The sequence below is a fragment of the Podarcis gaigeae genome, assembly GCF_964106915.1.
Source record: "Podarcis gaigeae genome assembly, chromosome: 1".
Taxonomy (NCBI): Eukaryota; Metazoa; Chordata; class Lepidosauria; order Squamata; family Lacertidae; genus Podarcis; species Podarcis gaigeae.
Window position 1 is genome coordinate 133,814,162 of NC_139678.1, and position 25,478 is coordinate 133,839,639.

General features: G+C 42.4%; 1 protein-coding gene and 1 long non-coding RNA gene across 2 annotated transcripts in view; one reads left to right on the top strand and one right to left on the bottom strand.

The window, feature by feature from the left end:
- Positions 1-25,478, bottom strand: part of LOC310833851 — a 116,231-nt gene that overhangs the window by 12,635 nt on the left and 78,118 nt on the right. The gene's annotated exons all lie outside the window — the stretch shown is intronic.
- On the top strand, positions 1,525-25,455 carry SUCLA2 (succinate-CoA ligase ADP-forming subunit beta). The gene is made up of 11 exons (XM_083711575.1): positions 1,525-2,015; positions 6,333-6,510; positions 7,182-7,281; positions 7,780-7,942; positions 9,958-10,086; positions 12,036-12,174; positions 13,013-13,174; positions 13,267-13,409; positions 18,518-18,638; positions 22,504-22,592; positions 24,253-25,455. The coding sequence occupies exons 1-11, from the start codon at positions 1,920-1,922 to the stop codon at positions 24,325-24,327; spliced, it is 1,395 nt and encodes a 464-aa protein (XP_083567701.1). The 5' UTR covers positions 1,525-1,919; the 3' UTR covers positions 24,328-25,455.

A 25,478-nucleotide genomic window follows, 5' to 3' on the forward strand; every position in this document is an offset into this window, starting at 1 on the left:
TCCCTTTTCTCCTCTGCCGGCGGAGCAAACCGGGGCTGCAGCCCCACAGAATCGAGGGGGGGGGGGCGGGAGAGAAAGGGGGTCGCTGTTTTTCTGCGTCGCCCTGAGTTTCATATTACTGCAACATTTTTCTATGCAGCTGTTGTTGTTTTGTAAAATTGGTAACTGCTTAACAATAATAATAATAAATTTTTATTTATACCCCGCTCTCCCCAGCCAAGACCGGGCTCTGGTTGCGGCTAACAACCAATAGTAAAAACAAGTTGATTAAAAGACAATTTAAAAGATTAAGATACAATATTAAAACAATTAGGGAGGGATCTCATCGCAGGAGGAGAAAGGAAAAAGAAAAAGGGGGAAGGAATCAAACTGATTATGAGCCAAAGGCCAGGTGGAACAACTCTGTCTTACAGGCTCGGCGAAAAAAGATCAGATCCTGGTCTCATGAGACAGAGAGTTCCACCAGGCTGGAGCCAGTGTTGAAAAGGCCCTGGCTCTGGTTGAGGCTAATCTGACTTCCTTAGGGCCAGGGACCTCTAGGGTGTTGCTATATATGGACCCTAAGGTTCTCTGTGGGGCAGACCAGGAGAGCTGATCCCATAGGTGCTACGTGTACCATGCGTATATTTTTATATTGCGTGTATGGAACTGGAGTAACAAAAATGAATGGGCAGCAGTCACGGACGTAGCCAGGATTTATGTTGGGGAGGGCAAGTTTCATGTTGGGGGCAAACGGGGATCAAACCTGCAACCATAGCACCACCCTCTAACCAACCGGGATAGTAGCAGCATTTCATGTGTATTTATTTATAACCCGCTTTTCCAACTTACATATAAAAGTACAGGAGGTGGGTAACAATCATAAAAAATAGAGTTTGCTGCACAATTACAGGTACGCTAAGATATCTCATAGTGTACCTGTACTGCAAATAATCTCTTCTGATATATATCCCTTTATACAGAGTAATAATCTACTAGCAAGACAACACATTTTGCATATCCATTTTGCCATGATTCAGACAAAAGGAGCACACATTAAATACAATTCAATAAATAGTAATAAATCTATGGCCTTCAAAATGTGTTTGAAGGGGGTTGGGGTTTTTCATGTACTTTGTGTTTTCATTTTGTATTTTTATGTTGTGAGCCACCCTGTGATCTTCGGCTGAAGGGTAGTATACAAAATTTAATAAATAACAATAATTAACAAAATCAGATGCCAGGATGCTTCTAGATGTCCTGCCTGCTGTTTGTGGAGAGATCATTCCTGATTTGTTTGTGCAAAGTCAATCAAAGTTACATCCAACAAGTGTGATCCCACACTTTCCAATGCATTTCCCTGCCACTTTCCTTATTGCAAAAGGTCTCATAATCTTTTGGGGAAATGGGGTTTTTGTTTTTTAAGCGTTCCAAAGCAGCTTTAATTATGTAGCCTCAATTTGCCGGCATGTGAGTGAATCCCTCCTGAAAACAGCGACCCTCTGGAAGCGGTCCCAGCTTTGAGGCAGCCCTGTGGCGAGGGGAAAAAGCCGCTGGAGATGTCAGGAAAGTGCGGCCTGGCTTTCTGCTGGCGCCGGTGTTGCTGTGTGGAGCAGGAGCCCTGCCGGCTGAGGCCGGGGCCGGAGCCTCCCACCAGACGCCTGCGGGGAACCAGCGAGCTGCAGACCGGGATCGGGAGCATCGGCGGAGGGCGGAGCCTAGTGGCCCAGCGACAGCCCCGCCCCCGCCCTGCATTCTCCGCCTCCTCTTGGAAAGCCGTCCCGTGGCAGGGAGTTCCGCAGGCTGCCTAGGACTCGACAGGCGGCGCCTGGCCACGGCCCAGCCCGGGGGGAGCAGCGGCCCGCCGGACCCAGCGCGTCTGCGCCCCCCTCCGCGCACGCGCACTGCCGCCGAGGCAGTCCTGAGGGAGGAGGTGGATCATGGCCGCCTCCATGATGGGCGCCCGGGCGGCGGCGGCGGCGGCGGCGAAGCAGCTGCTGGGCTGGGGCTGCGCGGAGCGGAGCGGCGCTGCCAAGGTGAGCGGGGCCGGGCCTCGCCCTGCCCGCCGCGGAGGGAGGCCGGGGCGAGGGGCCGGGCAGGCCGAGGCGGGGGCAGCGAGGGAAGGTCACCGGGCGCCCCAGCGAGAGGCCAGCTCCGGGGCGGAGCCAGCGGGGCGGGGGGCGCCGGGTGCGGGTCCCTCCAGGGCCCCCGGGGGGAGAACCCTCGGGAATGGCGAGGATCGGGACGGGCCTCGCCTGGAGAGGCGCCCGGCCCCGCGCAGGATCCGCGCCTCGCCTCCCCTCGGGGACAGGGAAAGGAGGCTCCGGCTTCTTGTCACTCGCCCCCCAAACTCAAAAAGGCTGACATATTTGCAGAAGAAGAAAGCAGTTAACAGGCCATCGCGTACTTTGGATTTCCTTTGCTTTCTTAGTGATCATGCGTCACCTTCAGAGCTTGTATTTCTGAGGGCCTCGCATAAAACAGTCAGATGCTGCTACTGTTTCTGTTGGAAGCATTTACTTCACACATCTCAGCCTCCCACTATCCTGCCTGTGTGATATTTATTTATTTGGAGCGTTTTTCTCCCCAAAAAGGCTCCTAGCATGGTTTACATACAGTCAAAGAACAAGACAGTTTCTACTTGTAGACTTAACAATCTGAAAAAGCAAAAAGTTCTTGGAATGAGCTTTCGTGTGCATGCACACTTCTTCAGATACCCTTCCAGTAGCACCTTAAAGACCAACTAAGTTAGTACTTGGTATGAGCTTTCGTGTGCATGCACTGTGCATGCACACGAAAGCTCATACCAAGAACTAACTTAGTTGGTCTTTAAGGTGCTACTGGAAGGAATTTTTTTATTTTGTTCTGACTATGGCAGACCAACACGGCTACCTATCTGTAACTGAAGTAAAATGTGTTAGCTTTGGTCACAAACTTTGAACTATAATTTATGCTCTTAATATCAGAGTTGCTGTTTTCTATGTGGCTGTATCTTTTTATTAATTACAATACCTGTGTGGCTTTTGGTGGTTCTTTTTCCCCTTGATGATTTTTTTGCAATATAAACAGACCCAATACAATGGGACCTATGTAGTAAGCATATCATAAATACAGATTACATAGCTGCTGCTAAAAGCTGTAAATGAAAGTGGCAACCAAAATGTTTTCTTTGCCTGTGTGATTTCTTTCTGTTGGATTCTGATACCAGTCAGCGCATGGGTAACCAGCATGGTGCTATATAGATGTTGCTGGACTCCAGTTCCCAACAGTCCTGTCTGTGGGCCATACTGGCTGGACTGTGGTGCCCAGGGCTGATGGGAGTTGGAGTCCAACAGGCTCTGGATGGCACCATGTTAGCCATCCCCAGTAATATGGAGTGGAAGCTCTTCAGGTGATTTGTTTTCCCACTGAATATATGCCATTTCATTAATAGGAATGGGGCTTATTATGTCTGTTCCTGTTTAGCGCTCATGGCTTTTTTCACACTGATTCTCTTTATGCCAATTCTTGGTCCACTTTAGCAGTGCAGGCTCAACCATGAACTCAACAATGCTTTTGGGCTTTAGTTGAAAATGTTGTGACCAGTGGTTTTTTAAAAAAAACTTTATTCACAATAGCCAATGACCATAGCAACATAAAACAAGCAATATATACAATTAAAAAGACAACAATGGGTAAAAAGGGCAATCAAATGACCAAGATTATTGTTCAGATAGTGGCTCTTAATCTCATTGCACCCTCAATAAACCCAGCAACCTTTGCTGTTTGATCATTTAGATCTGATAAAAGAAAGAACAATGTAGCTGCAGATTAGCGGCCTGGGATGGTAAGTAAGAGTGGGGTGATGATCTCATTCCTCAGATCTTTATAAAGGGGACAGGACAGTGTTCAAAATTAGCCAGGGGCCAGGCATATTTTGCACCTGATGATCAGCCACTTGTGACCAAGAGAAGCTGCCTGGGCACCAGGATGGTGCCTGACATCTCCACCATCTGGAGCTGCATGCCTGGGGATCATTGGATCTTGACAGTTTTCATACACTAATACCACATCCTGTAGAATTCTATCCATTATATTTTATCTGCACAATCAGAATGAATTTCAGGAACCAAAATGCTTGAGCAGGAGCAGTGAACAATGTTATACAGTAGTTAATTGATGTAGCTTGTCTTCACTTACCCCACTGCCCTGCTCACAGTTGTGAAGAATAGACTTGCCTTATGAAACAGAGGCTGGAATAGGCTGATATATATGTGGACTGTCTCTGCATCAAGTGACTTTTCTTTTTTAAGTTTTCAAAGTTCTTATCCTAACTCAAGATTGTCATCTGAACTAGCCATATGTTTAATGGAGTTGTCTTGCCCCCAAATGGCAACTAGACATTACGTTTTGGTTTAAGGAGCCATTTAAGGAGTCCCTTACCTTTCCCGCCCCGACCTGGCCACAGTGATCCATGTGACGGTCACCTCCAGGCTTGACTACTGTAATTCGCTCTATGTGGAGCTGCCCTTGAAGCTGTCCCAGAAACTCCAGCAGGTGCAGAATGCTGCAGCGAGGCTCCTCACGGGGTCTCTGCCATGGGAGCACATTCACCCAATGCTTTTCCAGCTGCACTGGCTCCCGGTGGAGTACAGGGTCAGATTTAAGGTGCTGCTTTTGACCTTTAAAGCCCTTCACAGCCTAGGACCCTTGTACCTGCGGGACCGCCTCTCCCGGTATGCACCACGGAGGACCTTAAGTTTCATAAATAGCAACACCCTAGGGGTCCCGGGCCCTAAGGAAGTTAGATTAGCTTCAACCAGAGCCAGGGCCTTTTCAACACTGGCTCCAGCCTGGTGGAACGCTCTGCCTCATGAGACCAGGGCCCTGCAGGATCTGATTTCTTTCCGCAGGGCGTATAAGACAGAGTTGTTCTGCCTGGCCTTAGGCTTGGAACCAATTTGATTCCCTCCCCCTCTTTCTTTTTTCTTTTACCTTTCTCCTCCTGTGATGAGGCTGCATTTTAATATTTTAATGTTTCAATATTTTAATGTTGTATTTTAATCTTGTTTTTAAGTTGTATTCATTCAACTTGTTTTTGTTATTGCTTGTTAGCTGCCCTGAGCCTGGCCTTGGCTGGGGGGGGGCGGGGTATAAATAAAAATTATTATTATTATTATTATTATTATTATTATTATTATTATTATTATTATTTGGCACCTAGCTTATATATCTGACTTTCTAACACTGATTGTGACTTATTTAGACTCTAAAGCAGATAATCTGCCCCCAGGCACACAGTGACAGAAAAGAATGGCATTCTAAAACATATTCATAGAATCATAGAATTGGATGGGACCCCAAGTGTCATCTAGTCTCAGCTAAGGCATCCATGACTGATGGCCATGCACCTTCTACTTAGAAACCTCCAATGAAAGAGAGTCCACAACCTCCCATGGGAGTCTGTTCCACTGTCAAACGGCTCTTACCGACAGAAAGTTTTTCCAGCTGTTTAGTTGGAATCTTTTCTTGTAACTTGAAGCCATTGGTTCAGGTCAGACCCTCCAGAGCAGGAGAAAACAAGCTGGCTCCATGTGACAGCCCCTGGGATATTTGAAGACAGCTATCATATCTTCTCTCAGTCTCCTCTCTTCCAGGCTAAGCATACCCAGCTCCTTCAACCATTCCTTATAAGGCTCGGTTTTCAGACTCTTGATCATCTTGGTTGCCCTCCTCTGCACACATCCCATCTTGTCAATATCCTCCTTAAATTGTAGTGTCCTGAATTGGTTGTCTGACCAAGGCGGAATAGAGCAGTACTATTACTTCCCTTGATCTTGTCACTAGACTTCTATTAAATGCAGCCTAGAATAGTATTAGATTTTTTTTTTTTTGATTTTGCAATTACTTTAAGATTGTTAATGTCTCCTCAACATAATAAGCAGTACTGTGGTACCTCGGGTTCAGAACTTAATTCATTCTGGAGGTCCATTCTTAACCTGAAACTGTTCTTAACTTGAAGCACCACTTTAGCTGCCACCGCACCACCACCGTGCAATTTCTGTTCTCATCCTGAAGCAAAGTTCGTAACCTGAGGTACTGTTTCTGGGTTAGCAGAGTCTGTAACCTGAAGCGTCTGTAACCCGAGGTACCACTGTATTGCTTTGCCATTTTTCTCCCTGTTTGATATATTTCATTATTATTCACATACCCCCCGCCATCCCCTTCATCTCAACCAGAGGGTGAAGCTGCTGTTTATCCCTTGGCTGTGTCACTGTAAAAAGATCGCGTTTTGGTTGTTTATATAGTAAAGTATGTAAACTGTAAACAAATGAAGACTTGTTAAACTGAAAGTCATGTTCCTATTTTCCTAGGTATTCAGTGGAAGACAAGGTTTGTTTCCTAGCTATGTGTTCCAAGTGCAGCAACGAAGGAGCTTGTCGCTGCATGAATACTTAAGTATGGAACTATTAAAAGAAGCTGGCATTTCTGTTCCATATGGATTGGTTGCAAAGACACCAGAGGAAGCTTACAACATTGCAAAAGAAATAGGTATAGAACTGAAGTCTATAGATGTAGTAAATGTTTTCTTTTTGTTGTTTTTCCCCAGGTAATGCTCCATGCACAAAGTTTTAGAGACTTAATAGGTAGTGGTAAAACTGCTTACATTTTTCAAATTCTTACTTCTTTCTCAATTTCTGAGATCCTACAAAATCACTGTAGGAGAGAGAATACCATTCAGAGATTTGTCAACTGTGAAGTACTTAGATGTACTTTTTGACATTAGTTATGTTACTGACACTTTCCAATTGTATATACTACTAGTCATGCTAATTTATAGCCTGTTCCTCTGCTGCATTGCAAGGCTCCCTGAATTAAAAAAAAATAGCATTTTGTCCTCCTTGCTTTGGGGCTATCCCTTGTTCCGGTTCCCTCAGGTCAGGGCTTCCAGAGGCCTACTTGGGGATGCCACATCCTTCAAACACTCTAATATCCTCTGCTTCTGGTACCATGACCCAGGGTGAGATTATTCTTGTACTTCAGTACAAGAGTTTTGTTTAGGCCCAACATGCTGTCAAAGGCCCCTGTCTTGGCTACTGCAAAGAAGCTTTTCATTCTCTTTTCTAAAACCTAGATCTGCCTAGGTTAAAAAAAAACCCTCAAATAGTATTTGTACATTATTTAATTTGAAACAATTCTTGTCTACCCTCCTTCTATTCCAGGTACAAAGGACCTTGTTGTAAAGGCACAAGTTTTAGCTGGTGGTAGAGGGAAAGGAACCTTTGAAGGTGGCCTTAAAGGAGGAGTGAAAATAGTATTTTCGTAAGTTGAGCTTCTAATTAATTAACACAGAACACAAAAACATTAATAGCCCAGGGGCATTTACTATGCATAACTATTTACTAGAATTGTTTCAGTATTTGTATTTTTAGAATGCTTGAAATATTACTTAAACTTCAGCAACTTCATTTTGGGACTTTGATCTCTTTTTGGTATAACATGGATCTTAGGGTGATCTAGTATTTTGTGAATACTATTTTTATTTTATTAGGGGACAGGTCACCCTACAACTCTGAAAAAGAGGCCTGTTTGCCTTTAGAGTGGCAATTTTAAGAAGAAATGTTTGTGGGGATAATAAATTAAATTCTTTGGGGAAGCAAACTCTTATCTGACAGAATAATACTTTAATAATTATTTTAATTGTGTAATATATTTTATTGTGTTTAATGTATTTTATTCTGTTTAATGTGTTTGGTTTTGTTTTGTGATGCCTTTGGTTACACAAATAAATAATATTAATAAATAATATTTATTTATTAGTCCAGAAGAAGCAAGAGAGATTTCCTCCAAAATGATTGGGAAAAAACTGTATACAAAGCAGACAGGAGAAAAGGGCAGAATATGCAATCAAGTGTTTATCTGTGAGCGCAGATATCCCAGGAGAGAGTACTATTTTGCAATAACCATGGAACGATCATTTCAGGTGAGTACGTTTCCGAGCACAATTCAAAGTGTTGGTACTGACCTTTAAAGCCCTAAACGGCCTCGGTCCAGTATATCTGAAGGAACGTCTCCACCCGCATCGTTCACCCCGGACACTGAGATGCAGCGCCGAGGGCTTTCTGGAGGTTCCCTCTCTGTGAGAAGCCAAGTTACAGGGAACCAGGCAGAGGGCCTTCTTGGTAGTGGCGCCCGCCCTGTGGAACGCCCTCCCACCAGATGTCAAAGAGAACAACAACTACCAGACTTTTAGAAGACATCTGAAGGCAGCCCTGTTCAGGGAAGCTTTTAATGTTTGATGCATTACAGTATTTTAATATTTTGTTGGAAGCCGCCCAGAGTCTGTCTTCAGAAGGATAGTTAGTAGAGCAAAACATGGATTATACAGTCAAACCTCTGTTCCTGAACAGCTCTGTTTTGGAACGTTTAGGCTCCCAAATGCCAAAAACCCAGAAGTCAGTGCTCTGGTTTTCGAATGTTTTTCAGAAGCTGAATGTCTGACGTGGCTTCTAATTGAGTGCAGGAAGCTCTTATAACCAATCTGAAGTCGTGCCTCAGTTGTTGAACATTTAGGAAGCCGAAGGGGCTTCCGGTATGGTTTACATTCAACAACCGAGGTTTAACTGTAGTACCCTAGTTCTCAATCTGGGCAAAATCTTTTGTTTTTGTTTTTCTAGTTTGTATTAAAAAAACAACATTCTGCTATCAAACATTGTCAGTGTTATTTACTATAGTATGAAGCAATTAGGTGCCTCATAGTACATATGAATTGTAAGGTGCTCAGTGACAGAAGTGTTTATTAATGTAAGGTTTTGATTAGATATCTGAGCATCTGAGTTTTTGAGGTTTTCCTTTTCTGCAGTAGCCTTTAGTACATCCCCAAATAGCTTCTTACCTGTATAAGTTTAGTAACAGGCGAGAGTTCTTTCAAGAGAAATACCATGCATGCGTCTGTGACAAGTTCTACAGCAGCCTTTTGGAGTCCTCTTGAGGACAGCAGCTGAAAAGGGGCCTTTCCTAGAAAATACTGGGTGCATTTTAAACCATCATCTTTTCTTTTGTGCTTAACAAGAGTGTAAATAAGAGCACAGCTTTAGGGACATGAATAAGTTTTTAAAATACTTAGACTTGAATACAATTTTTCATTTTATAGCCTACCCTGGCAGAAATGGAGCCAGGCTGGATTATGGGTGGTAGCAAATTTGGGGGGGCTAACTGGCCGTGGTGGTGGAGAGTAGGAGAGGGGTTCTTCTTTGGCTTGGATTAAAATCATTTTTGCATAAAATGAAAACTACAGAATCTGTTTCAAATTCTTATCTTACGGACTGCATGTTGGTACTAAACCTCCAATGTCTTTGGTTGTCTTCCAAGAATGAATTGATAAAAACATAAAACGCTTTAGGAGTTTCCCAAAGTGCTGATCACGACTGATTTCTTCTAAAAATATACTTATTCCTACTGGGGGTAGTGGTGCCACTTTTTTTAGTAGTTTGTTTCGCTGGCCAGTCGTTGGGGGGGGGGGGGAAATATTAGATTTGCGTTCTACTCTGCCTTTCTCTGAAAGTTCACAAGCACATAAATAAGAATTTCTCGTGCGAATGATATAACCACCTTTCCCAACCGCATTCATTGGAATATTTTCAGAAAGCTGGTTTTTAGAAGGTAGTTAAGATATGATAGCAAGAAAGACTCGAGTCTCCAGGACTGAATCAGGGCCCTGTAAATTTCCAGCTGCCACGCCTACAGTTTTTTTATTGACTAATTGATAACCTTTACCTTTTGAGTCAACCGGCACTCAAATAGCTGGTTGGCAACCAGGCTATTGTAAACGAGTTATTCTGTGTTTGTAGGTTTTTCTAGGCGTATAGCTGAACACTCAGTTTCTATGTAGTATCTAACTGTAGATTTTTCATATTCAACCCACAGGTGTGTTACATAATTACTTTAATATTTTGGGGATTGTAAAAAGACCTTGTTGAAAAGTTTTTCTCTTTTCAGGGTCCTGTACTCATTGGCAGTTCCCAGGGTGGTGTCAATATTGAAGATGTTGCTGCAGAGAATCCTGATGCCATAGCTAAGGAACCAGTTGACATTGTAGAAGGCATTCAAAAGGAGCAGGCCGTCAGGGTACTGAAATATGCATTGTTTGTTCAGTGACAGCTTCTCTATAACCTGTACACATATGGTCTGTTTAACTAAAAGATATAACACTGGATCTTCAGATTCTTTAATAGTTTGGATTTAGAGTTGTGCAGAGAAAAACCCCGTGAGGTGAATGCAGCTGTGAGTAGAAATAGGTGAGGAGGAGATTTTTGCTCCTTCCTCCTCTACTCCCCCCCCCACCTTGCTCCAGTAGCCTCCTGTGCCCCCAAACATTCACTCCATAGAGTTTTCACCAGGCAAAAACATTCCTCTTCAACCAGCCCCTGGTTTTTATGATCTAGGACCTTTTAGAGGGGGTGAGATTTTTTAATGTGTTTTTGTTCTGCTTACCTGATGTTAATTTAAGTTGCTTTGGGTTGCCTGTGGCAAAAAGCGACTAATAAAACTAATAAAATAATAAAAAACAATCTAGTCCAACTCCTTGCAGTGCAGGAATCTCAACTGAAGCATTGATGATATGCTAATCTTCTCTGTATTGTTCCAATTTTAGCATATATGCTGCTGGAGCAAGCACAACTAAAGCATCCATGGCAGTTGGCCACCCAACCTCTGCTTAAAAGCTTCCTGTGAAAGAGAATCCACCAGTTTCCAAAGGAGTCCATTCCACTGTCAAACACCTTTTACTGTCAAAAAGTTCTTCCTGATGTTTAGTTGGAATCTCCTTTTGTAACACAAGTCCATTTGTTCAGGTCCACCTCTGGAGCGGGGGGAAACAAGCTTGCTCCATCTTCTATCTGACAGCCCTTGAGATAAATGAGGATGGCTGTCATATCTTCTCTCAGTCTCCTGTTTCCCAGGATAAACACCGCCAGCTCCCTGAACCATTCCTTATAAGGCTTGATTTCCAGGCCCTTGATCATCTTGGTTGCCCTCTTCTGCACATGGTCCAACTTGTCAGTATCCTTAAATTGTGAGACCCAGAACTGGACACAGGACTCCAGGTGGAGTCTAACCAAGGCCAAATAGAGCAGGACTATTACTTCCCTTGAAAAAGCAACACAACAGCAGCTATACAGTACAGTATAGTACAGTAATTGTATTATGTTAAATATATTCCCCGCCTTTTCTCCTGACAGAGACTCAGGATGGTGTTAGTGTTAATTCTATCAATGTTTATTTTATGTTTTACTTTTTTAAATGATTGTGTTTCCTATGTTTTAGTGGTTCTTATTTTTATCTGTAAGCCAGCTTGAGTCCCTGTCAGGGAGAAAGGTTGGGCATAAATAGATATATTATTATTATTATAATAATACTACTACAACAACAACAGATTAGCTTGCACCAGGAGTGGGTCTAATTCCACCCGTGGTGGATGATTCCATCTTGCCCACAGAACCTCTCGGTCTTGGCTTTGCTCCATCCACCATGTTGACTTCAGGGAGGAGCTTTTTTTCCTTGTGGCTAGCAGGGAAATATAGCTAATTGTAGGCATGGAGACCCAATCTTGGTGGAGGGGCAGGAGGGTTCTTTGTAACTCTTTGCTCCCTACTATGGTTCAAATCACCCCCCCCCACTCCCTGCAGTCTGTCTTCCTGTTTGCTTCAATAGGAACATTTTATTCCAGTACCAATAGCAGACTCTACATCTGAGGAATGCTTGTGTCTGGATCTTTGTAGCTGGGGGAAAAGTTAAAGCCCCCCCATTCCTTGATGCCATAATCTAGATCTGAATCTTCCACCTCCCCCAAAGAGTTAGTGAATGGATGAACAGAGGATGGTTGTGTGTAGGTGTAGGTGAGAGAGCGAGCAGAGTGGCTCACTTGGGGAGGGGGATGTTCCCCCATCTCTGGCTTATATACTGTACTGTACTGGCTTATATGTAAGGCAGCTTGAAATGTGCTCATTCTCTCTGAGTTTTCTTGTTTTTGATTTACCATAAAGGTTCCTTCTGTGTTTTTTGTTTTCCAATTCCAGCTGGCCAAGAAAATGGGGTTTCCTGCTAATTTGGTAGATGAAGCATCTGATAATATGATTAAGATTTACAACCTATTCATTAAATTTGATGCTACTATGGTAGAAATTAACCCCATGGTTGAAGATTCTACAGGGATTGGTAAAGTACTTTCTTTTGGAATTGTTTCACTTTGAAAACTTAATTGTGGAATTTATTAACTTAATTACAAAATAGGATTTCTGAGTTTTTGCTCATGTTTTATTAAGAGGATTTAAAAACCCAAAAAACCCTCAAACTAGATTTACCTGTTTAAGATGTGCTTTGGCATTGTCCAAACACGATCCTATGCCTTAAATGGCTCCACAAACTGCAGTGAGAAGACATTTTTAGGACTGTCAGTTACATGTACCATGACAAGATTCAGAAATTTCGTCAGTGTATCCCTTAAATGTGCTCAATCTGATTCCTTTCTCTCACGTTTTTTTTTTTTTTTGGGGGGGGAGGGTTGGCTCTTCCGAGTTGAATCAGTTTGGCTTTCCCATTTGTACCCTTTGTGTAGGAGCCTCTTCTATGCACACCATTTTCTCTGACTTTCTCGTGTATGTTCTTGGCTTTGGGAAGAAATATCGTAACTTTGATGGTCTATACATGTAGCAGGATGAGGTGAAAGAGTGTAGTGTATCACTTCAGGTTCCAGATGGGGGAATTCCACTCCTGCATTTGACTGCTGTAAAAAGTTCCCTGCATGTACAAAACCAGCACAGCAGGAAGGAAACATATTATTGCACATCAGAGAGCAAGCAAGGCTTGTTTTCTTCTTTCAGGGAATTTGCATGTTATGGGACATTTAGAAATACAATATCTTCTTCATGTTAAACTGGCTCAGGACTCTGCTACCTTAATCTGTGCTGTGTTTAGACTAGCCCACATAGATAACTTGGGAAGCTACTGTTCTTAGCATTAAGGGGTCTAAACACAACTTGTTTGTTTTTCCAAGTGATGTGTATGGACGCAAAGATAAATTTTGATAGCAATTCGGCTTATCGTCAGCAGAAAATATTCGGCCTGCAGGACTGGACCCAGGAAGACCAGCGAGACAGAGATGCAGCCAAAGCAGATCTCAATTATATAGGATTAGATGGAAGCATCGGATGTCTTGGTATGTTGGGCATGGTGAATGCTGAATATGGGAACTAAAGATGCAGCAATGCCTGCAATAGTTACTGTTTTCTTTTTCCGCCCCTCTTTCAGTGAATGGAGCTGGTCTTGCAATGGCCACTATGGATATAATTAAACTTCATGGAGGCACCCCAGCAAATTTTCTTGATGTTGGAGGTGGTGCTACAGTGCAACAAGTAACAGAGGCCTTTAAACTGATTACATCAGATAAAAAGGTAAGAACACAGTTGCTGTTTAGAGTTCTCTGTTTAACCTGATGTTTAATTAATCAAGTATTGCTGCTAGTCAGAAATGCAGGTTACTGTTTCTCCTATGAGCAGCATCTTCTTTCAAGGAACATCCTGACCTCTGAGCACAGTCCTGTGCTAGTTCCGTTGATACTGTAAGTTAAAACTGCACGGTAACTTGAGCTTTAAAAGCCTGTAGTACTTCTTTCAGGTTTCATTAATTTTTAAAGTTTAGACTTTAGGTGGAAATAAGACTTAGCTGAAACTATATATATATATATATATGCAGGTTTTGGTGTCCTCGGGTGTCTTCCCGTGTAAAAGTTGGGGTGTCTAGGCGACGTTTCGACGAGGTCTCACTCGTCATCTTCAGGCTGGTGCTTTCGGCTTCTTGTTACTGGAACAGAGCGGGATCTCAATGTTTGAGTTCCTATAAATACTGTAGAGGGGGTGTGGTGTCTAGCCTCCAATGTTCTGGGCAGAGAGGAAGTTCCCAGGCTAGTGTGCCTTTTCTTCTTTTGTTCCTTAATTACTTGAGAGATACCTTGAGTGATTTCTTGAGTGATATCCTGAGTACCACTTAGGTGGGTCATTAGGTGTGGATTAGTTGCTAAAGTCTTTGTGTCTTGACCTCTTGAACTTTGTGAAGAGTTTTCCTGAGAAGATGGCTGTATTGCACTTAGTTGTGCTTTGGCTTGGCTTCGTGTATAGGGGCGAGCTGTGGTTTTGTGGCTTGTGTCAGCCAGATCTGTGTAGGGATTGCAGGGGGGTGCAGCATCCGGAGGTGCCACCATGGATTGGCTACTGGATGGTGTCAGTAATTTAGACAAGTCAGAACACAAACCCAAACTTTGGCTCAGATATGTTGACGACACCTTTGTAATTTGGCCACACGGGAAGGAAAAACTGGATAGCTTCCTCACACATCTCAACAACTTACACCCCAAAATACAATTCACTATGGAAATAGAAGCCAACAACCAACTTCCCTTCCTTGACGTCCTAATCTACAAAAAACCTGATGGCTCCCTAGGACACACTATCTACCAGAAAAAAACACACACCAACCGCTACTTACATGCACAATCACACCACCACCCTGCACAAATAAACTCCGTAGCCAAGACTCTCATCTCCAGAACCAAACGCCTGGCTGACAAAGACCACTTGACAACTGAGTTACAGAATCTCTCAAATGTGTTAATTGCCAATGGATACCAGCAAAACAGGATTACGAAGCTAATCCAAAAGGAAACACCCCCCAAAAACCAAGACACAGAAGAAAACAATGGCATGGCCCTCCTTCCTTATATCAAGGGCACTACAGATAAAATTAGCAAAATCCTCCATAAACACAATATCAAAACAGCCTTTTGCACCAACCAAAAAATAGCCAATATCCTCAGAAACCCCAAGGATAAAATCCAGTTGGAAAACCAAGGGATCTATGAAATACCCTGCAAAGTCTGCCCAGCCACGTACATTGGACAAACAAACAGACGAATAAATGCACGTATCGCAGAACACAAGAATGCCGTCAAAAAAGAAGAAAAAACTTCCTCTCTTTTCCAACACATGAAAGAAACAGGACACGAAATTAATTTTGCAGATTCCAAATTGCTCTTTAACACGGAACATCACCACAAGAGAATAATCATGGAAGCCATCGAGATAGAGAAACACCCTCACAACATGAACAAGCGTGACGACACATCCCGCTTGCCAGACATCTGGAAATTAGCCCTCCCCACAAAAACTGACACCAGATCCAGAGGCACACAGAACGCCAACACCAATCAACCACACCAGACCCAAACCCAGACCCTCTCCACAGATGAATTACTGACACCATCCAGTAGCCAATCCATGGTGGCACCTCCGGATGCTGCACCCCCCTGCAATCCCTACACAGATCTGGCTGACACAAGCCACAAAACCACAGCTCGCCCCTATACACGAAGCCAAGCCAAAGCACAACTAAGTGCAATACAGCCATCTTCTCAGGAAAACTCTTCACAAAGTTCAAGAGGTCAAGACACAAAGACTTTAGCAACTAATCCACACCTAATGACCCACCTAAGTGGTACTCAGGATATCACTCAAGAAATCACTCAAGGTATCTCTCAAGTAATTAAGGAACAAAAGAAGAAAAGGCACACTAGCCTGGGAACTTCCTCTCTGCCCAGAACATTGGAGGCTAGACACCACACCCCCTCTACAGTATTTATAGGAACTCAAACATTGAGATCCCGCTCTGTTCCAGTAACAAGAAGCCGAAAGCACCAGCCTGAAGATGACGAGTGAGACCTCGTCGAAACGTCGCCTAGACACCCCAACTTTTACACGGGAAGACACCCGAGGACACCAAAACCTGCATTCCTGTACCCGTGAAAATCTACGAAAGCATATATATATATATATATATATATATATATATATATATATATATATATAAACCTTCCACGGGAAGGAAGCTATCTTCTACAGGGATTAATTCTAACTCACGCCTCCCTCTTGTCTGTTTCCCATTCCCATCTAAATTCATATCTCATTCAAATTCCTACTCTTAGGGATTTGATCCACACTGTCTGATCTCATTGGCTGTAGTAGCAGGTGGTAGAAGCTAACCAGGGATATAGGAACCTCTCCTTGAGCCAGAGGGTAAATTAACTCAAACTACCAAATAGATACGCAGCTTAAAAGGCAGGAAGGGTGTATGCCAATGATTGTCACATGTGCAGCTGTCTGCCTGCTGGACACAAGTGATGAATGTGTGCTTGGTGCAATGAGCTCCTGCCCCTTAGGGAATGAAAAAGCAGTGAGAGGAGGCATGGTAGAGGTGCTTGGAATTTGCCATAGTCTGGAGAAAGTTGATAGAGAAAAGTTTTTCTCCCTCTCTCATAATACTTGACTGAGGGACATTCAGTGAAACTGAATGCTGGAAGATTCAGAACAGATAAAAGAAAGTGCTTTACACAGTGCATAGTTAAACTATGAAATTTGCTCCCACAAGAGATAGTGGTAGACAGAAATTTCAGTGGCTTTAAAAAAAGGATTAGACACATTTATGTCTGTCAATAGCAGTAGGCTGACAAACAGAGAACGCCATCATGTCCAAACGCCACGCAGTTGCCTGAAAACAGGCAATTGAATTGCACCCTCTCTTTTTAAAACCCTTTAAAACAGCTTTGGGATAAGAAAACTGTAATGAGAGCCCTCCCTCCCTCTCCATCTGCTGGCGAAGATCTACCATCTGAAAATCTGTGAATACCACTTTGTTGAGGAGATAATACCCACAAAGCAGGAGTGGCAGATGAAATTAGTGGAATACGCAGAATTATCAAGCTCAACCAGCAAAATTAGACAGCAAGAAGAGAGAATTTTAAAAGAGGAATTGAAGCCATTTCTAGACTACCTTAAAAACCATTGTAAAAACATTAGAACTTTAATCAGTTTGGAGTAAGCTCAGCAGTTAAAGTTTATAATGAGAAGAATTTGAATGTTTAAATAGTTAGAAAAAACAGAATATGCAGCAGGAATTGGAAATTTAGGGAGCCATGGATGGGAAGTTGATGGAATAGAATTATGAATTGATGTAATGTATCTATTCCCCCCCCTTTCCCCCCCTTCCTTTTTATTCTTCAGTGCTGTATTTTGTACTCTTATAAATTCATAAATATTTTTTTAAAAAACCACTTTCTGTTGCTGGAAAAACAGAATGTAGATGAATTGTTAAACTATCTAAAGCAAAGTGAAAGCTTGATTTATGGTGGACAAGAGAGATGATAGAAATTCTGTTATTATTATTATTTTTTGCTTCCTGCCACCTAAAGAATTCGAGAAATTGAAAGTGGAGTAATTATCACTAGTCATTAGAAAAAGAATTTGTTTTGAGATAGCAGGTGCAGCTGCAGAATGTCAATACTTTGGTTTTTAATGAAGTTATGTTGAGGTGAATTGAGTGGCTAATAATAACCAAAACATTAAAAGTTTCCAACATGGTAAAAGTACTTTTGGATCAACCAGTGACTGTTGGTATTGTTCAGCAGTTGATAGCTGGACAATGAAAAACGATTAGATCAATGTTTGATGAAGATAAAGAAAATGAGCCAGATTGTGATGCAGAAAAAAGGAGCCAGAGGAATATGAGGTAGAAAATGGAAAGGGAGAATACATAGAGGCCCCAGATCAAATTGATGAAAAGTTGGGAGGATTGGATCAAGAAATAATCAATGGAAGGAAGCAGATGGTCACATGGAAATGGAAATGACCTCCATACAAGGATTTAGGGAAGAAGTAGAATGCCAGATTAGCTCTGCGACTGTTGCCTGATGCCGTAAATCAGAAGCGGGCACGAGACTTGATGGCAATTAATTTTTATTGCTTAACACCCAGAGAGTCAGTGCACACACACACACACACACACACACACACTTCAGAGGAGCTAGGTTTCCACCCCACCCACCCCCGGTTCTTGAGCTGTGAAAGGGGGAGGGCCCAGAACAGAGGTCTCTTGCAGAGCAGTAGATGCAGCCCCTGCTCTTTCCCTATCAGAGTCGGTGCCCACATCAGAGTCCCCTTCATCCCCAATCTCTGGCTCCAATGCTTCCCTGCTGGTTCCCTTTGTCAATGGCTCCTCTCTGTCCCACCAGTCTGAATCACTGCATAGCTGCCTTGGTTTAAGGTGGGTCAAAGTAGGTAAAAACCCTGACTGTCCTGTTGGGCTGGGTCTCTCATAATGGCTCCCTCCTAAAAACTGCTGCCTGTGTGTGTGTGTGTGTGTGTGTGTGTGTGTGTGTGTGTCTTTTTCTAAGGCAAGATATATTTCCAAAACCCAGTGTTATGACTGCATTAGTCTCTTATATGTTTGGACATGTGGTGACGCCTGCCAAGCATGGTTGCCTAAAACTATAAATTCAAAGGTATTAAGAAAAACATATTACCAATTATATGGTCTTTTGCAGACACATAATGTCTACAAATTAGCAAACTATTCAACGATCTTCCTTTTGCAGAACAGGCATTATTTTCTTATCAGAAGACAGAATGAATCTGTGCTCCATTATGTTTACAGTTCTGTATACTTTTTTACACAGGTGCAAGCTATTCTGGTGAATATTTTTGGAGGCATTATGCGATGTGATGTGATCTCACAGGGAATAATTATGGCAGTAAAAGATTTGGAGATTAAAATACCTATTGTTGTACGGTTACAAGGTGAGCATTTTACAATAAAAGAATCATAGGATTGTAGAGTTGGAAGGGATCCCAAAGGTCATCCAGGCCAACCTCCAGCAATGCAGGAATCTCAATCTCGGCTCTGCCGCTCAGCTAGTCGCAAACCATGTGACTGCAAATCTCAACTTGGTTGCTAGGTGGCACTCCTGAGTCACAAAAAGCCACTGGTGATGGGTTAATTTCGAATGCTGCTTCTGCATGCTTTGCAGTACAGAATATAGAAAAGAAGAGTCTGTAACATAATGAATAATCTTTTACAGCTTCTCTTAAATCTGTACCTTTTTAAATTGTATGTTGTTGTTTAGTCGTGTCCGCTTCTTCGTGACCCCCTAGACCAGAGCACGCCAGGCACTTCTATCTTCCACTGCCTCCCACAGTTTGGTCAAACTCATGCTGGTAGCTTCAAGAACACTGTCCAACAATCTCATCCTCTTTTGTCCCCTTCTCCTTGTGCCAACATCAGGGTCTTTCCCTTCTCTTTCCCAACATCAGGGTCTTTTCCAGGGAGCCTTCTCTTCTCATGAGGTGGCCAAAGTCTTGGAGCCTCAGCTTCAGGATCTGTCCTTCCAGTGAGCACTCAGGGCTGGTTTCCTTCAGAATGGAGAGGTTTGATCTTTTTGCAGTCCATGGGACTCTCAAGAGTCTCCTCCAGCACCAGAATTCAAAAGCATCAAATTCTTATTGTACAGAGTCCCTTTTACTGTTGAAGTTAGACATTCATTGACATACCACAAGCTTATATTTTCCTCCTATATATGAAGATATATCAGTCAGTGATGCTAAAAATATAGACTCAAGCACTGGGGGTTCATTAATAGAATCATAGGATTGTGTAAGAGACACTAATCCAACCCCCTGAAATGCAGGAATCTCAGCTGAAGCATCCATGACAGATGCTTAAAAATGTCCAAGGAAGGAGAGTCCACAACCTCCTGAGGGAGTCCTTTCTGCTATCTAACAGCTCTTACTATCAGAAAGTTCTTCCTGATGTTTAGTTGGAATCTCCTTTCTTGTAACTTGAATCCATTGGTTTGGGTCTTCCCCTCCAGAGCAGGAGAAAACTAGACTGTTGCCTCTTCCATGTGACAGTCCTTCAGATATTGGCTCTTATATCTCCTCTCAGTCTCCTCATTTCCAGGCTAAACATACCCAGCTCCTTCAACCATTCCTCATAAGGCTTGGTTTCTTGACCCTTGGTCATCTTGGTTGCTTGTCAACATCCTTAAATTGTGGGGCCCAAAATTGGACACAGTATTCCACGTGTGATCTGACCAAGGCGGAATAGAGTGGTACTATGACTTCCTTTGATCTGGAAACTGTACTTCTGCTGATGTAGCCTAAAATAGCATTAGCTTTTTTTTTGCTGCTGCATCACACTGTTGACTCATGTTAAGCTTGTAGTCTACTAAGACCCCCTAGATCCTTTTCACATATACTACTAGCAAGCCAAGTGTCCCCCATCTTATATTTGTGCATCTGGTTCTTCCTGCCTAAGTGCAGAACCTTACATTTGTTCATACTGAAATTCTTTTTGTTAGTTTGGGCCCAGCTCTCCAATCTGTTAAGATCATCTTGAATCCCGATTCTTCTGTGCCATTAGCTACTCTCAGTTTGGGGTCATCTGCAAATGTGATTAACATACCCTCAATTCCTTCATCCAAGTCAATTCCTTCATTCCTTCATCCATTGAATGACTTGAACAACGGGCCCAGGACAGAACCCTGTGGCATCCCACTAGTCCATAGTCCATAGTACTAAATTACTCTTGCTGCTAAGTATTGCACAACTGTGTTTCTGCACCTTTTGGGATTTCTAGCTTGTGGGTTTAATGTCCTCTTTGACATATAGAGTGACACCACTTCCAGTACAATCTTGCCTGTTATTCCTATAGAGATTGTATCTAGGGGTGACCATGCCCTCTGGGGGATACAAATTACTTGCTTCCTTGCAAGAATATGAGGGACTTTGTCAAAAGCCTGACTGAAATCAAGATATACTATGCTCATAGCATTCCCCTGATTCACCTAGCTTGTCACTCTATGCAACCATACTGGTTTCCTTAGATCCCGCTCACTTTCTTGTTGGAATTGTCTGCATTTGGGCCTTCATTATTTCACCCTTAAGAAACTCCTATCTGTCTTGGACTCCCTTCTCTTTGAGTATTTCTGACCATGAGATCTCACCCAGTAGCTCCTTAAGCTTGATGAAATTGTCCTTGTTAAAGTCCATTGATTATCAGACCACACTCAGCTTCCCCGTGTCTCTGTATCATGAAAACCAGGAGGACATGATCACTTTCTCCCAGGTTTCCCAGTACTTCCAATTTGTCAATCAGTTCCTAGCTGTTATTGAGGACCAGGTCCAAGATAGATGATCCCCTTGATGCTTTTCCACCTTCTAGGAAATGAAAATTTCAGCAAGGCAATGGAGGAATTTGTTGGACCTTACATTCTAGGCTGAGTTCCAACAGATATTGGGATAGCTGAAGTTTCTCCTGACTACTGTATCTCTCCTTTTTGAATGTTTGGTAATCTGCTCTAGGAAGGCATCTTCTAAGTCTTTCTTGGCAGACTATACCAGACCCCCACAGTAAGGTCACTGTTGTTTCTCACACATTTTTAACCCATATATTATCAATCTGCTTTCCATGCTCCAGGTCATAGATTTCTTCACAGGTATCCTCTATAATGTTCCTCCTCCTCCCTTCCTGTTTGGTCTATTCCTTTTGAACAGTTTATACCCCTCAATTCCTACATTACAGTCTCATCCCGCCAGGTTTCAGTAATTCAGTAACTTTTAGAAGACATTTGAAGGCAGCCCTGTTTAGGGAAGCTTTTAATATTTGATGAATCATTGTATTTTAATATTCTGCTGGAAGCCGCCCAGAGTGGCTGGGGAAACCCAGCCAGATGGGCAGGGTATAAATAATAAATTTATTATTATTATTGCCTACCAGGTTATATTTGCCTTCCTTTATTAAAAGCTTAAATTTGTCTTGCTTGTTTCCCATACTCTGTGCATTTGTTTAGATACAACTGAAACCATGTGTTGTTCCCTCCAGCTGCTTCCTTCTTGTTGCTTCTTGCCCTTTAGCAGGTTTCTGAAATGCCATCTTATTTTCTGTGCATAAATGCAGCTATTATTCAAAATACCAGGTGTTCTTCTGTCATTTGTAATGTTGTCTCCCTCCCCCTTGGAGATCTAGTTTAAAACTCTCTTGGTCAGGAGAGTTGCTGAATTCAAATTATCTCAATGACTGGTTTCCAGATGTCACCAATATTTAGTAAGGTTTGAAGTGGTAGCAGGGAGTGAAGGGGACTGGCAGGGGTGTGGCAGAAATTGATAGATTCCTGAATACTCTGGAGAATTTTCCAGTGGAAAAAGCGGATGATCCTTCCAAAGTTCCTTTGTAATGGAGAGATGAGGCAGCCAGTGCCTGATCACTCCTGAGCGTTCTTTCCAGCACTGCAGTCCCTGATTAACTCCTTGGCATTCTAGAGAGCTATGTGCTATGAAGAAGCTGGACAAAAACTGGAACATAAGCGGCACAAATCTCACTCTGAAGTTAGCGGAGCAGAGGTTGGTGCACATACAATTGCCTACCATGTGGCAGTAAGGGCACCCAAAACTGACAAAGCTTTTGCCTCTTGGACAACTGGACTCCCACTCTAGGCTTAAAATATATTGTCATATGATTTTGAAAAAGATTGGTTGTAAGGAAAGAGAAGCATTGTAGCTACTTCAATCAAGGCCACACTGTTGTACTAATTACTATGTCCTGTGTTTGGATAACATTGACAGAAATAACCTGTGAATCCTGAAATATAAAATCTTAACTATGTAGGTACACGAGTTGATGATGCTAAAGCTTTAATAACAGCCAGTGGTCTGAAAATACTTGCCTGTGATGACTTGGATGAAGCTGCTAAAATGGTGAGCTAAAATTTATTTGTATAAATTTTTGCTGTAACATATTTTTGATAGGCATTGTTAACTTACCTAAACATGATGAAAGGCACTCTTAAGCTTTCAGTGTTATAGGATTCTTCACATACTGCAATATACCGCAAAATGTACGAATGCACAGTCAGGTGGCTGTAAGAATCTAGTCCTATTAAGGCTCTCAGTATGATCACACAATTCTAAGTCGGGCCGTCTGGCTTCACCACATCCCTGCTCTATGCCTGCTGCTCACCATGTTGGAGGGCAAACATCTGCAGCAGGGAGCCTTCTGTGCTTGCGGAGGCTCCCTGTGCAAGTTGAACCACAGAGTAAACCAGGGGTCTAAATTGTGCAGGGAGCGCCCACAGGCCCAGAAAACTCCCCGCTCCAGGTCATAGAATCATATAATTGTAGAGTTGAAAGGGACCACGAGGGTCATGTAGTCCAACCCCTGCAATGCAGGAGTCTTTTTTGCCCAACGTGAGGCTCAAACCCACAACCCTGAGATTAGTAGTGTTTGACTTTTCAACCCATGGAGGGCAGCTTCTGTCTACATCTGTTCATAATCAGTATACTTATAACTAGACTCCTACCTTATTCAGGATAAGAGACCATGCATATAGCTGTACATGTTTTGAAATAATACACATATAATTATGTAAACTGATGATAGTAACTTAATGGAACTCTGTGAAGCAAGTGCTTGAGGCACAACTCTTTTTGCCCTGAACAGTGTCTGAGGAGGAGTTTGTTAGGTGGTTCTGAGGGAAAGTTGGAGATCACAGATAGAGTGAATAGACAGCTTAGAGAGAGAAGTGGATGAGAGAATTACTACCTGCTACAGTGGTAAAGCCTTGGCACACCCCTGGATGGTCACCTTGGCAGGTAATGGAGCACTTGATGCCACAACCCCATAGATCTCCTTCTTTGCACACCTTGATGGCACAGATGCTGGACTCGTTTAGGCCCTATCCCTGTGCCAGTGCAGACAGTCATGCTGCCTCTCAAGCAGTCCAGCACAGCCACTTTCTCTTGCACTGTGGGAACACATTCTGCTTTTTAGCTTTCCCACCTTGAGGAAGAAGCTGTCTTGTGTTGGGGATCATGCACTCAGACTGAACCTCTGCTTGCTTTCAGACCAGCCTCCCCTTGCTCTCAGATCACCTTCACTTGCTCTTCATGTTCCCATGTCCTGTACACACCCAGCCAAGGAGGACAAACGGACAATAGTTTAGTTTTTTATTGACAAAAGCACGCACTTACAGCAGCTCCCAAGGTGCCCAGAATCCACATGCATGCTTCTGGCAACGATGTGGCTAACATTACTTTCCCAAGTTCAGGCCTGGCAGAGCAGTTCCAAAGGGCCCACATTTGGCCCCTGGGCCTAAGGTTCTTCATCCTTGTACATATTAAGCAGTCAGATGACTTCATCTTTCAGTGCATTAGACTGATATGACTTCCTTTCCGAGGTTTTGTTACACTCTGTAAGCTATTTCTTCCTTGTGACTTAGCTGTAACATTTTGCAGTTATTCATACTGTTAATCACCCAAATTACTTTTTATTTGTTGTCATTTCAACTGTACTTGTTGAAGATTTTTTATTTCTTATGGAAACAAAATATCTCAAGGTGATTTTTGTTTTGTCTTTTAGGTTGTGAAACTCTCTGAAATAGTCACCTTAGCAAAGCAAGCTCAAGTGGATGTTAAGTTTCAGTTACCAATTTGATCAGACATGTAATGGTTCATGTTCCCCAAACCCTTGTTGTGTTCAGCTTTCTAAAATACTGTTCTATTATTTCTTACTCCTTTTATGTGTGTGAAGATTTTACTTGCTTGATAGGCAAGCTTGTATCACCTTCCTGTTAATATTCAAAGTGTTTGCTGTAATAAAAAATAGTTAAATACTTAGTTGCAGTCTCTCCTTCAGTTACAGCTACAGAAACAGATGCTCTTCATATGGGGAAATACATGCTTGAGGCTGAAAATGTGTGTTCCCAATAGAAAACCAAAAAGTCCATAGCTTGTGTTGATCTCAATGATAAACTTAACAGTTAGGCTTAGTAACATATTGTTGGCATTTGTCTCAGGAGACAATGGAGTGCACCTCCAGGGGTGAAGTCAAACTGCTGCATTAGCACTTCATTTCCCAGAAGTATCTACTGGGCAACTTTAAGAGAAACAATTCATGTAGCACAGAATACTATCGTAATACAGATAAATGTGTTGAGGTATTCTGTATATGCAGTATATCAAATATATTTATATTCTGCAGTACAGTGAATGAACTAGAGCATACTGCTCACTATTTATGAAGAGTGCATTTTTACAGCCTGTGCTTTTTAAAGCAACAACTCTTTGAACGTTGTAATTTAATCACTATGAAAGTACTGTCTTCATGATTTTCTGGTACTTAATTTAAAATATCATGTAGATTTGTATACGAACTAATAAATGCTTACTTCTTTTAGTACTGGGCAGACATAGTATTCTTTAGAGTAGCAAATAAAATTTATTCAAAGAGCTGAGCATTGTTCTCCTTCACATATTTATATTTAAATGAAATCATTTTTAAATATTACTGTGAAATGCGTTACTAAAATCAGTGGGGGTCTGAATGTTACAATCTTAGCACTTACATAGTGCCTTAGAGTGCACAAAACCTTCAGCATGTGTTATCTCTAATAGTTGTGCCAGAAAAACTTATCTACAGCAAAGTGGAAATGAATGTTATGTTAATAGATACACTTCCTTTTTATAGAAAGCTTCTTTGGAATATACGTTTAACAAGCTGCGTACAACTGGGAACCAGGGCCAGATTTGTAACTAGGATAAATAAAGAATTGGAAACTCTTCACGTTTGTGGCAAATGTGTTTTCA